The sequence below is a fragment of the Ctenocephalides felis genome, unplaced genomic scaffold (genome assembly GCF_003426905.1).
Source record: "Ctenocephalides felis isolate EL2017-DRISC unplaced genomic scaffold, ASM342690v1 CF-g0.4_SCAFFOLD_03570, whole genome shotgun sequence".
Taxonomy (NCBI): Eukaryota; Metazoa; Arthropoda; class Insecta; order Siphonaptera; family Pulicidae; genus Ctenocephalides; species Ctenocephalides felis.
The window spans coordinates 4,020,091-4,034,364 of NW_020539724.1; the positions used below are offsets into that span (position 1 = coordinate 4,020,091).

Sequence of the window (14,274 nt, forward strand, 5' to 3'; positions counted from 1 at the left end):
TATTTTATAACTTAACTTTACTAATTCTTGTACAGAGAGAGCAGACTTCCAGAAAAATATATAATCGAGATGCAGCGCAAAATTGCTTTGAAATTGGACCCCAAGAAATGAGTTTCGATTTGATATTTGCGACTATTTAAAATACAAAAATTACAACTACTAATTTTATGAATATTTGACTAAATCGGCCAAAAATAGCTCATCGGAATGTTAAGATTATAATTGAAATTGAATAAATTTGAATCTACATTTGAGACAATGATGTTTTAAATGTTTTAATTTTATGATCCCCACACGATAATGAAAATATTAAGCAAGATGCATTGAAATAAATATTGCATGGGATGAATTTATATATGCTGATTACATTTTATCATTTTTGTAGACGACCAATATAAATATCATTAGTTTCAATTTACTGTTTAGGACAAATTACAAAATATTATTATATCAAAAAACGTTGTCTGACATTTTTATGATCAGTTCATTTAATAAGATGTGTTTATTAAGCTTCTATTTTGTAAATATTCAGAGATACAAAACAATTTCATTCGGATTCAGTTCTGGATTCATTGCCCAAATCTTCATCAGGAGTTGATTTTTCAAGAACTTCGGTTACTATTTCTATAGACAAAATATTTTAATCAAATAACTATAAAAAAAATAGTAATTTTGCTAATACTGAATGATTCAGTTACCCGAAACATGTTCCATTGATGTATTTACAGTTGTGAATGTCTCATTTGGATCAAATTTGAATGATAGTGAACATTTGTAGTATTCTTCGTCCATTTTATAATTTTTTAAAATTAATTTATAAATTCAAAATATATGAAAACAATTGAATTGTCATGATGACATAAGGGTCACTTAAATGCACCGATTCAAAATTAATAAATTGAGAATTGTATCAGTATTTAAAGTTGGAGATTGATATGAATATTTAGATTGAAAAAAAACACTAATTTACTATTCAAATATTTGTTTCCGTAAATGACTAAAGTTTTCATGACATTGGAGTTAATTTCCAAATATTTTTACTGATTGACCGATTTCTCATCATCATCAATATAATTTTAAGCGGATTCAGATTTTATACGTACCAATTAGACTTTGTAAGATAATATTTTCTCGGCTCTTTCATAAATTGTAGCAACAACATCTGGAAAGAATTGTTGAAAATGCTTCCAATTGTTTATAACATAAATATACGATTTCTACTTCAGTTTTTGCTCTAAATGAGAAGTAATGTGGAATTCCGCTGTATAAACCCTATAATAAAAAATAACAACAAATTGTATTAAATATAATTATAAAGAGACAATTAAGTAAGTAAAATTTATATCCTTAAATCAAAATTTGAGTTGTACAAATATTATGATAATATTAAAATAATTAATTCACCTGAACCACTCCAAATGTGTCCCAGGTTCCCAAAACATCATGTATGTTTCAGACATATCTTGATGAATTGTTAGAACTTCAATTCGCCCAAATGAATAAAATACATGCAAAGATCTGCATCGCCACTTTGAACAACGTAATTAGTCGGATAAAAAATGTATCTATTTAGATGAGCACAGAGCTAAAAATAATAATAAAATATATATTGATGTGCAATGGTTAATAATTTAAATCCTACATTGCTTGAATTTTAATTTACCTGCTTTATAAAATCCATGGAGCATTTCTCGAACACCGTAGGAATTTTGAATATGAATCCCATACATTTCATACATCAAATCACATTTCAGACATAAAGGTAAATCATTGTACAATGAAGGCATTTGCCTGCCCTTGTCTTTAATCCACAATCGTCGTACATAGTTCCACATTTCTTCTGCTTAACTGCACTCAAATTATTATTAGTCATATAATGCTTCAATTCCACGACAGTTCTAGTGTAATTAACTTGCTCCAAAGAATACAAATTCTGAACATATGATATTTCACCAATAAGAGTACCAACAAAAATCTTAGTTGTCACCACAAACATTACAGACAATAACAGTTCCACGGGTATCATAGGCTTGATGTCTCCATGACCAGTCATAGTCATAATGTTGGTCATATGATATAAAGAATGAACGTAGTTTGCAAATGGATGTTCTTCTTTGGCCAAACCTCTTTCTTCACCCCAAAAACCTCGTTTGCATTTTGAACCCATGCAAGGAATGTAAAACCAAAAACAAGCAAAAATGTGCATCAATAAAGTGAACCATACAAGTAACCAACTAAGTTTTAGCAGAAAACTAGCACTTGATAACATTCTTGAATGCACGTTATAAAATTGTATAATGTACACAATCCGAATTAGATGATGCAATCGAAGATATACAAAAAGATCAAGCCCAAAAGGTCCAGGTACTAGCAACGCAAAATAACACAAAGGCAAATTAGCTGCCACATCAATAAGACGTTCTTTGTAATCAGTAAGATACCTCATACGGATAAGTTTAACATCAAGAACGTAATCTCCTAATTTGTTGACATAGGCCATTTGTAAATCTAGTAAAATCTTCAAAATAAATACGAGATCTATGCATATGCTTGGAAGTATATATATTAGAGACAGATCGTGGAAAAAAAATTGATAAGTTATCAGAATTGTGCTAGCATATGATGCTATTAATACCAATGCACTATGAATCTGACATAATATAGAATCTGGTATCAGAGCTATGCGGAAACATTTTCGAGGATTCAGCACGACGTTCCATTTTGGCATACTTTCCATAGTTACAACAGTATTCAAGGTAACTTGAGTACTCCCAGTAATATCAGTATTAGTGGTGAATTTAGAACACAAGCTGACCCTTGTTGCGTCATCGTCAATTATCACTTTAGGCAAAATATAATCCACATCTTTCTTTAACTCGTTATGGATCTTATGCATAATTTTCGGGTAATCTTTAAGAATATTATAAAATATGTCATATTCAATCACCAATACGTCTAAATTATGCAAAGCTTCTATGGTAACAGAACTGGGCTTGGAAGCAAGTGCATTAATTCGACCAAATATTGCACCAGGACCAATTATACAAATTGGCTCATCATTACTATTCTTCACTTGTACTTTACCTCGATGTAGTATGTATATATTACGAGTAATATAGTTACAACGAACAATCTCTTCTCCTTTAACATAATGCCTGTTTGCTAAATGCAAGGCAATAATTCGGAAAAATGATTTTTCTACGAATGAAAACAAAGGTACAATTTGTAAAGTTTCCTCAAACATACTATGCACAGCATCTTCCATTAGCGTGGTATGGATATCATTCAGGACCTCCATAGGTTCAATTCCTCCAGTTCTTTTGTATCGTTGTAAGAAGTGCTTATGTATTAATTTTCGTAGATCAGGTGAAACATTTTGACGTTTCATAAAACTTGTTATATTGCACAGTTTTTCTTGAAATGTTACTAAAGTCCGATGTTGTGTGGAAATGCTACTGGCGATGTAAGCGCATGCAAAGGCAATCAGAAGTTGGCCCACAAGAATGCTAAGAATACAGTGCATTATATGAACAGGTTTATGTGGAGTAATATCACCAAATCCATAGCCTATTATTTGGGAACTTGTCCAATAAAAAGCCGTCAAGTAAACTTCTAAAGCTTCAGTTTGATTGGCAAAACGGATCGGACATGCCAAGAACCTTCCAGACATTTCATATGTATCTCATCTGCACGTTTTAAATAAGGTTGACAAGTGGTATTCACAAATATACATGACCAAATATTGCTAGCAACTAATGTAATTACGATAAATTCAATAATGATATAAATTCTATCAGATTTTAATATATCACTTAATAGGTACGACATCGCCCCGTGAATTCTGTAAACTTGTCCAATTCGTATAAGACGAATCATGTTCAACCACCATTCGACTTCCTTATAATCATCTAAAGGAAGAGCACGATTTATTTTATTTATTGGAATACATAATATGATGTCTAGAATAAATAGCGTAGATACATATCTTTTAGCTGTTTTCATGGGATGTATTATGAGCTGGCCTTGTTTACCATAGTATCCAATAAACATGCTTACGTACAAATCAATATAAGCTATCGCATCCGATACAATTATTATTAAGTTAACAAAGTTATTCGTATATGGTGTAATTGTAATATCAAATGGCAACAACATTGCAATGCAAAAAGCTGCCAATATCCTGAAGAAACACCATATCTTCAATAATAGACCTTGCGGTGTGATGCAAATAGGCAATAAAATATACTTAAATATATTGTTATCACCTTCAAAACCTTTATTATAATTTTCATGCCTTCGACGGCAATATTTCTTTACATTTATCAGAGAATTAGCAAAGAGATTCTTTATTCGCATAATGTTACTATTGACGATCTTTGCTTTGGATAATACTTGAGATTCTTTTTTATACGTTTTATAAGTTTTTGCCAAAATGTTATCAAATGAAAGCTGTTCATGCTCTAAGTATTTTGGAAACATATCAGTGGCTTTAAAAATATGTAGCTGCTGATGCTAAGAATTTTACAATGTGTCAATGTTCTTACCGTTACCGTTAAATACTTGGATGTCCGTACAACAAGCACTCGACACAAAAGTGGGCTCCAGGATGTAAAGTTCTTATAGCAGTATTATTTTCAATAATCTCACAATAACCTTGATGAATAATATATAGTTGGCGATTTACAAGTCCGGCATAAACGACATACTCGCCTGGTGGAAGTGTATCCATTCTCGATCCTGATGCCAATGTAGCGATAAAATCATCGTTTGTAGAACTAAACAGCGGAACTTTTTTTAAAGTTTTTTTCTTCTCTGCTGCTAGTACATCTTGTCTCATAAAAGATACTGCTTTTTGTAATAATTGATGCTTTTGAGCGGTTCTAAATCCTCCACTATGATACCATTGTAGTACGTAACAGGCTAGAAGCCGATTTTTCACCGCGTTTGTGACATCACTTTGGGAAACATATCTTAGAAGCATATTAAATCGTTCTTTGAAAGCTGACTGTAACTGGAATCTAAACGTTATAAATTCTGATAGATCTGAAATGCAGTAATTGAATAGTATTATGCCTAACAGTCTAGCAATCCAAATGAAAATAGTATCTATTATATCAGTTGGATAAAGGTCTCCATAACCAGCACCTGATACCGTGCTAAATCCAAAATAAATAGACATATTTCTTTATGTTTAACAAAAGAAACCCCAATATGATTTGTGACTTCCATAATCTGTTGTTGTACATACCAAGAAGTTTTTCGACATGGTAAAGCGAAACAGGATTCTATGTATAAAATTACTCCCATCCAGTAAGAAAGCAGAAGCAGAGAAAGAGTATATTTGCAAATGCGTATTATAAAAATTCTTCCAAAGAAATTATTCTCCATGTCTGTAAAATATTTCCACATTTTCCAAACTTTGACGAATCTGTTAAATTTGAGATAGTAATAAATTTGATAATTATGCCGGTAATCTTCGATGAAAGACGAAAATGTTCAATCGGCATAACCGATATAAAATCCAAGTAGAACGGCAATCTATTCAATCTATAGTGATAAATGGCTTTGAATGTTATCACATTTTTGTTTTTATGAATAATAGCCGTAGTCAATAATACATAGATATCAATATAATAAATGATATCAGTCAATGCTAAGTAAACTTGAAACCAATTAGGATATGATCTATCAAAAGCAACATAATAAGGGTATACTATTGATAACAACAATATTGTACAAAAGACAATTGTACGCCATAGAGAATCTAATTTTGTGCGTGGGTTGATTATGAATGGGTACGATGGGTTTGGAATGCATATGAGGTCTTTTTCGGGAATGATGGTATCACTTTGGTAAATATTGTAGAGACCAAGAATATACTTGAGCGTCAATTCATTGTCATGTGCCTTGAGAAGAGTGTTGAAGTCTGATACTGGAAAAAATAGAGATATATATATATATATATATATATATATATATATATATATATTCTAAATTAAATCAATAATCTTACCTGGTTTGGCTTTAAGCAACTTCTTTATCTGTTTGATAGCAGTAATTTCTGTTTCTTGAGTCACAAAAAGATTAAAAATATTTTTCTTCTTTGGTCGATATATATCTTTCTTATGCGCTCTTTCAATCCGATCTTGAATATTCAACCTAATTCTTTTCTGTATTTCCGGATACTCCTTAACAGCTCTAAAAAAGTCTAATTTGTGCAAGGTCAACACCTCTAAATAAGTGGCGGCTCTTATAGAAGATTTAGCAGGCAAAGTGTATACCATTCCAATTTCACTTATACAAGTCCCATAATCAAACGAAATAATTGGACTTTCATTGTCTTCATCTGACAAAATGTGGACTACTCCGGAAAGGATTATGATCATCATGTATTTGGCAACGTGCTGGTGGCTGAGTATGTCTCCTGGTAGATAAAATACTGGCTTCATACTCATAGATAATTTACGAAGAAAATAGTCGGGCAAAAATCGAAATAGTAAAGTGGATTTGAAAGGTCCCATGCACATGTCGTGAAAGAGTTCCATACGTAATGATATGGGTAACAGATCTATGCTTGGAACTCGCTTTATTCCTTTTTTATAATGCCACAGTTCGATATAATACCTAGTGAATAGAATCATAAACTAAATATTAATGGAAATATACCTATTTTGAGATTTTGTGTAAAACTATTATTATTAATCATTTTATTTAAATTATTTTTTACTTACCTTATAACCTTGTTCTTGACTTTTTCTTCGCAATTGATATCCGTCAAATAATCCCTGATGGCAATGAGGTCCGCCCTGTACAACTCCAGTCGTTCTGCATCGTTCACCATTACCGAGGATAGAGTTCCAATAAAGTATAAAACAGCGAAGCAAAATCCAGCTATCATCACAAATGAAGTAACAGCCAATTCTATCACGGTTACTGCAGTAACATCCCCTAAACCCAAACCAGTTACCAACATCACTGAAAAGTGGACTGAGTAAATGTACATGTCAATAGCTGTCGGGTTTTCATTTTTCCTGTACTGTTCCAAGGTGTGAAACCAGCATCCTTGCGGGGAAGATATTTCATTTTTTGCAATTGCATATAATACGACTCCTACAGTATGGACAAATATAGTCAAATAAAGAATATAGGGCACTAAGAGGTTTACCCATCTATTAACTCCTATATCTTGAGATTGTTCAATGAAGTATATGGGCAGATAATAAATTTGTAGAACGGCGATGTAATTCATTTCCCATATAATGCTTATGCTTTTGAATAAGCAGATTACTGTTAATAGTAAAGCAGAACAAAGTATTCCATCGATCACTAAGCGAATGAAAGATTTTGGTTTAACGCCAGTTCGAATTTGTACTTCTTTCCAATTATATATTGTCATTGATAAGCACCAATTGAAGAGAAATATTAGATCACAGAAGAGGCAGATGTAGAGTACTTTAGATCCTGCATCTGAAATAAATGAAATATAAGATATTAGTCATGTACTAATCATCTACTAATCATATCTATTTTAGATTACACCACTAATCACAAAATGTTCATTATATTTTTATCATTAACCAAATCTTTGTGAAAGTATTAAATACATATATAAGTATGTATAAACGATTCCTTTTACCACTGTACTAATCTTCTTATCTCCTGGCTCCTTTAAGGGCAATCAAACTCTTAGCAACGTCTTTGCAACCGGGTTCCTGGCCATTTTCTTGTGTGTGTAACCGTTGGGAAAATGTGGGTGGGAAAGGTAATAGTGGGGTGGCTGATCATCATTGTATTCAAAATAGAAATTTAGCATTTTATTTGATTTGGAAAATTAAATATTATATTATTAATTGAAATGATTTTCTTAACATTTTATTTGGTTTAAAAACAATAAGCTTCAAAATGTAAAACTAATGTATTTGAATAAATAATCTTATTTTTTTCTATATCTAAAATTAAGATGAATTGTAAATATACGCTTGTAAAAAGAAGTGTTCAAAAAACTTGACTGAAAGTGCATCAATTTTTTTACTTATTAGAAAAATAATTTTCTTCTAGCCGTCGCATTAAATTGGGAAAGGAAAAGTGATTACTATCGTTACACAGATCTCCTTCCCATAAAACCTCTAGGTTCGAGAAAATGTAAAGATGAATGAATCGTTATTGCGAAACCAAAAGATGTATAAAGGCCCGGGACGTCCTAACCTTTCCTTCGTTATCTCATTATGCTTTATTACAGCCCATGAATTAATACGGTTTAATTACGAGAGTTATTAATGTAGATATTGTATTCGAGATTCGGAAGATATTGTAATCATTATTTTGCTTCGGATTATAAACGAACAAAAAATTACTTCGTTATTTTTGTTAAAAGGTCCAAGCGAGATCTGAAGGAATTTTTGATCACGCGATGATAAAACTGGGTCAGTAAGGTGAAAGAAGTTGTTAAAACTCAGGTGGAAATATAATACTTGTTCATCATCAGCTCAAGTTACTAGCTCATTATTTAGCACAATTAACTTTGATCGATATTACAACGCAATTAATTTCAGAGTGTTAAAATTATATTATTTGCAATTTCAATAAACTTACCCTGAGTGGTAAAAACGATGCTCGTGACACTGAAGAAATTAACCGTAATGCACATAATGATGAAAATGTTCCACAAAATTGTTTTTTGTAGGCTTAAAATTGCGAACTTAATCGAGGTCCAAGTTATTCTGGGTCTTTGAACGGAATTGCCTGCTATAAAACATGTTTCAGCTGACAAACGATCGTCTCGAGTTGCCATGATTGATGTCCAACCCTGAAAAACGATAATTAATAAAATCTATAGATCGTCAGTAAATTAATTATATTCATAGAACAGTCAAGTTGTAAAAAGTTTGACTTTAAACATATTTTTAATTTTAAAAATTTTCTCCAGTACTCAAAATATATAAGGCTTAAAGGTCTGTAGATAAAAAAGGCCCACCACCGATATTTTTAAAGCAAGTAAAGTTAGGAATTTTATATCAAAACTATTTGAAAGTAGAGAGAAAATTATGTATAACAAGCCATCGTCAAATCAGCTGATAAATATTTCAGATAAAATAGCAGATCAAGGTTATATACAGTGTTATCTCTGCAAAAAATGTACTTATACAATTTATAATTTGTATTGGTTCAATAATGTAGATATTATTTTATAAAATCTCTTTAAAATCAAAAATAAGACAATGGATCTGTTTGCCCTTTCGTCGTCCCATTTCACACAACCTTTGAGGTAAGAAGAACCAGGTAACAAATTTTTGAAAAGCAGAAAACAACAAATTTCTAGAATGATAGATAGAATGAACATAGTCAGATAGTTGCTCAAATTCAAGTTGGACCTTGAAATATATAGGGTAATATTTATAAATTTGTGTGTGTTTGTCAATACCAAAATGATTTAATATAAAAATTTAAATTTAAATGCATAAGTTCTTTAGCTCACCTTTTTCCCATACTGTTTTCGTATAGCAACAGGAATCCGAAATGGCATTTGCGAATGATCCTGTTTCGCGTGCGGAGAAGATATTTCATATGATGTAAATTTCTTCTTGGAAGACATTTCGGGTAATGGTTTGTTGTCAGCTTTCCTTAATCTATGTTATGTGTCGTAGGAATTTAGTTTCATAAATAAAAAATAGCGGCTAAAATATTATGACTGACGTTCAAGTTCAAGTATAAATGCCAAAACAAAAGCAAGTTATAAATTGCTCACAAAAAATCACTTAATTAATCATGCAAATATGTATTCCAATACCAATTGGACAACCATATGGGTGATTAGACCAAAAAATACTATTAGGATCAATGTAATTGGCAAGGTATTTGTCTAAAATTTTGTTCAGATATTTCTTCAGCAAATGCTCGTCCTTTATCACTTCTATTTAATTATACAATGTAAATATAAACGGTTGCCGTATATTATAATTCCTTCCTAACAACTCTTTGTTCAAAATATTCGAGCACGTGAAATACAATATTACACATTCCGCTTGATATTAATCCAGAGTGTACTATGTTGCTTCATATGGACCACATTTCACAAATCTCTCTTGTAATGTTTTATTAATGTAGATAAATTACATAGTAACTGATATTACTTCGCAATATTATGAAATTTCATACTGTAAGTAAATATGTACACCACAGTAAGGTATATTATTTAATTCAAATTTAATAAATATATTTTGAGATAGTTAAGTTTATCTCTTCTAATCTATAATTTTGTTCTGGACTTGGTCTATTTTCAAAACTTTAATTATTTTTATAATTAAACCACTACACATAAGCCTGTAATATTTTAAAATGTTCGGTTTGATTATCAAATCTATCACCATGCAAAGTTTCATCAAAATCCCTGAAGAGTAAACCTGAGGTTCTCTTTGTGAGAGATTTTTTTTAGACTTTTTAATCAAGTTTATTTACAATTTTGAAAATAATTTTTTCTATTTTTTTCTACAAACGCAAGGAATTTCAAATCAAATAATATCCAAACTTTTGAATTCATGTTGATTCACCAAACTATTACTGGTAAATATGCTCAATAGCATATGAAAATTAATTTAGAATATCTCTAGATTAATGATTTTCAATGTCAATTGATGTATATATTTTTTTTATCAGAAGTACTTTCCTCGCTAAAGATTGGAATTATTGCATATTTTGTTTTGTATATTTATAAAATATACTTCAAATATATCCATATTAAAATAACGCAGTGTTCCGAAGGTAACAAAAAAACTTCAATTGAAGTTCTTTAATTAAATTTTCTCTCACTAAGTCTCAAGTATTTCGCAATTCAATTTCGGTCTTAAAACCGCCGAATATGAAGAACAAATATAAACTTGACAAAATAATTATGGTAAGAACAATATTTCTCGAAGTTGGTGGGATGGTCCTCTAAGTTAATTTAGGCAAAACGTCATTAGCAAGAAAACAAACTTTGCTTATATCGAGTTGTACTGGCACTACATAAATCTTGAAGTGGGTTGTGAGGAATTTGGGGGTAATAAATATTCGTCCTAAACCGAGAAACACGAATAAAATTTATATTATACATGCATGTGAAAACCAGATAATGTATACAGAAACAAATAACGCATGTCCAACAAACAACTAATTGCCTATGTTCAGTAAAACTCCTACCTAATTCGACATTGTAAAAATGTGTTTTTTATGTTTTCCAAAAAATTGTCACCTGGTCTTTTTTACCTCATAGACGGGGTAAAATAGGACGACCAGGAAGCACCAGGTTTAATTTTTTGAGAGAACTAAGCGTCCAATTTAAATGATTAAAATAACTTTCAGCTTGTTTTAACAAAATAATTGATTTTGGAAAAAAAATGTATCATTTTTTTTGTATATCGAAAATAATTCAGATTTTATTTTTAATTCTGACTATAGTTCTAATATACTTTAAACAAATAATTTCAACTTTGCAATTCTGTTTATGTAATTCTTATAAATAATAAACAATGTTACAATATTAATAATAATCTATTTGAAAACATTCAATATTCTTCGAACATTTCGTTACGGTACGGGAAGTTCCAGCAATTTGCCTTAATGCACGATGACATACACTCCACTAGTTTATCTTGCAAAAATACATTTTCTCGAACGTGTCACAACTCTAAATTCACAAAGCATTATACATTATAATAATAAGAGATTCAAATCTATAGAAACCACCATATGAACGGGTGGTAAAGTTCCTGTTTCACCGTTTTCCACCCCTGTTTCGATTTTCCAGGGCGCTCGTCCCTGGATTCGCTCGCGGTCGTGAAAATTCGTGGAAATGGAAAGTGAAGTTCCCTAGCTGTTGCTTCTGACGATTTTCCGCACATTGGCTCAACGTGCGCTACGCTGAGCGGTCGTTCCCGGGTAATACGCTATCAGATCTCGCAGCGCATACACTTGTTGCATATGTTGAAGGAAAACTCATTTATATAATAAAAATTGTATAAAAAATATTTAATTTATTGCAAATTACAGTTAAAACAAGCTCAATTAATATTGGAAATTGATTAATTAATATACTTTAAGATACTAATTAATAATAATTGATAACATTATGGTTTGAAGTTACGTGCCTGTGTTATTCCATTCCGGTGAGAGTACATAAAATTGCAATAAAAATTAAAATAATATTATAAACCAACCAATTTATTATTTTGCTCGAATATTCTAGTATAATAATATTTTTTAAATTAGTGTAGTGACAAAAAACTTGAGAACTAAAATCAGATAGCAAAAGTCGGCGTTGTTTAAAATTTTTGAAATTGTTCAACTATTATTGCAGTTGTGTCTCAAGCAGTTTAAACCAATTTTAAATAGTGAAAACACCCTGAATCCTTTACCCCCGTCAAAGTTTTCTTCCTATTGTGTGCAATAAACTTTACTTTTATTCTTCTCAACTTTACCATGGAGGTGAACAGCCCCGGGTCAACGTACGCGAGTCGACAATCATCCCCAAAACCTATAACCCCTCGTAGCCCCAGACACTTTGTGTTTCCACAAAAAGCCCCAAAGAGCCCAGGCATTGGCCCCAAGTCCCCCAAAAGCCCCAATTGTAATGGCATTACACACAGTGCTTCGCATTGCGGAATTGAGAAATAGGAAATCGTTCTCCAAAATCGCCGATTAGATTTGACTTCGAGAAACCAGCTTATAATGAATCGCCGAAATCACCTCAGTGTGTGTTGAAGCATTCTTCGTCCAGAAATTCCATGACACCTAAAACGCATATAACGACAAATCCGGGTTACCAAATTATGAACAGTGAGGATTTGATTGCTGCTAAAATTAGGAATAGAGTCACTCGTATGAGTTCTGGAAGTACTTCAGTGTATTCTGATATTACATTCACGGAATCTAATTCTGGATCCAATATGGGGAGTTTCAGGAGATGTAGAAAATCTACGAGTGATTTGACAGATTTTGCTGAAACTACTACGTCCATACAAAGTAGCGAGGGAAGACCTAGGAAACGCAGAGGAAGTAGTAAAGGTGGTTTGGCATATTTGGCTAATAGAAGAAATTCCAGAGATTCAGCAAAAAGTCATAATGGATCAACAACTTCCATATTTTCTAATGAAGATGTTGGCCCTCTGGCTTTCCAGAAGTCCGAAAGAGGAAGGCAACGGAGAACATCCAACTTTTTAGAATTACCAGGTAAGAAACCAAACATTTGCTAATTCTAAAATCCGTCAAAATATACAATTTCGTACAATATTTCGAAGCGTATCGTATTATGTTTGTATGAAACAGTTCCATCTTCTCATATTTGTATTATATAAGAGAGAACAATATTTACCTTTAATCTACAACAGGAACAAGAAAATATAAACATGGGGGAGAATTATAAGTATATATCTGAAAGGAAAAAAACTTCATATTGATGAAGAAAAAAAATCTTAGGAAAAACTAGAGAAACTCAAAGAAATTTTTGAGCCATTATTAAAACTAGTAAAATGCACTACATTTTTGTATATATGATGTAATTTTATAATGAACCCTTAAAGGTTAGCAGATATAACGTTATCAAAGTAATATTATTTTTAAAACTTTTAATCCGCTATATCTTTCTTATGAAAATATGTTAAACTTTGGTGTTTGATATTATAATAAGGAAATAAAATTTTAAGTTTATTATATAGAATATGATATGCACGTGCATTTAAGTTATTATATTCATTCGGATATTTAAATTACATCAAAATTTAATTTTAATAATTATGTAATTTTAATATTATTTATAATTATAAGTGCAAATTTAAATAATCAGGAAGGGGACAATTAAGTAACAATGTGCAGCTAGTAGAATATCATTCTGAATAGAACCGTTTTCTATTCGAATAATTCATTTGCCAGAGAGGTGTAAAATTTGTAATATTATTGAATATTACTAGATATTGATACATATTACATAGAAATATTCTATAGAAATAATTCAAAATATCAATGACTACATTTTAAATTAAAACTAAATTATCAATAACCAAGTAATGTTCTATTCAAAAAAATTGGAAAAAGTTATTAAACTCTATCAAAATTATAACAGAGCAAATAAAAATGATACGAAGAAAATATTTGGCTCATGTCTAATTAAATGTCGAAATTTTATACAAAAATATAGGCTCATTATTTGGACCTACAAAATAATAAATGATATAAAGCCAAGGGCATATCGTTATTAAAACTTACAACTCTATTCATTTTAATCATCCTAAGGACGAACTTCTA

The 14,274-nt window shown here is 31.0% G+C and overlaps 1 protein-coding gene across 1 annotated transcript; it reads right to left on the bottom strand.

Annotated features, from left to right (window-relative positions):
• Positions 1-547: 547 nt before the first annotated feature.
• On the bottom strand, positions 548-12,611 carry LOC113383100. Its single transcript, XM_026621353.1, has 9 exons — positions 12,484-12,611; positions 9,476-9,626; positions 8,743-8,806; positions 6,732-7,110; positions 6,014-6,624; positions 4,561-5,043; positions 3,660-4,487; positions 1,792-3,567; positions 548-624 (listed from the first exon to the last, which is right to left on the bottom strand). The coding sequence occupies exons 1-9, from the start codon at positions 12,609-12,611 to the stop codon at positions 548-550; spliced, it is 4,497 nt and encodes a 1,498-aa protein (XP_026477138.1).
• Positions 12,612-14,274: the final 1,663 nt, after the last annotated feature.

What these genes read in the sequence shown, in the direction of transcription:
- LOC113383100 (XM_026621353.1), bottom strand. Translation starts at nt 12,611, where the DNA reads ATGCCATTACAATTGGGGCTTTTGGGGGACTTGGGGCCAATGCCTGGG. An exon ending in GGGGATGATTGTCGACTCGC is followed by an intron (nt 9,627 to 12,483) that starts GTACGTTGACCC and finishes CACATAACATAG; the next exon opens with ATTAAGGAAAGCTGACAACA. An exon ending in TGGATTAAAGACAAGGGCAG is followed by an intron (nt 625 to 1,791) that starts GCAAATGCCTTC and finishes TTTTGTCTATAG; the next exon opens with AAATAGTAACCGAAGTTCTT.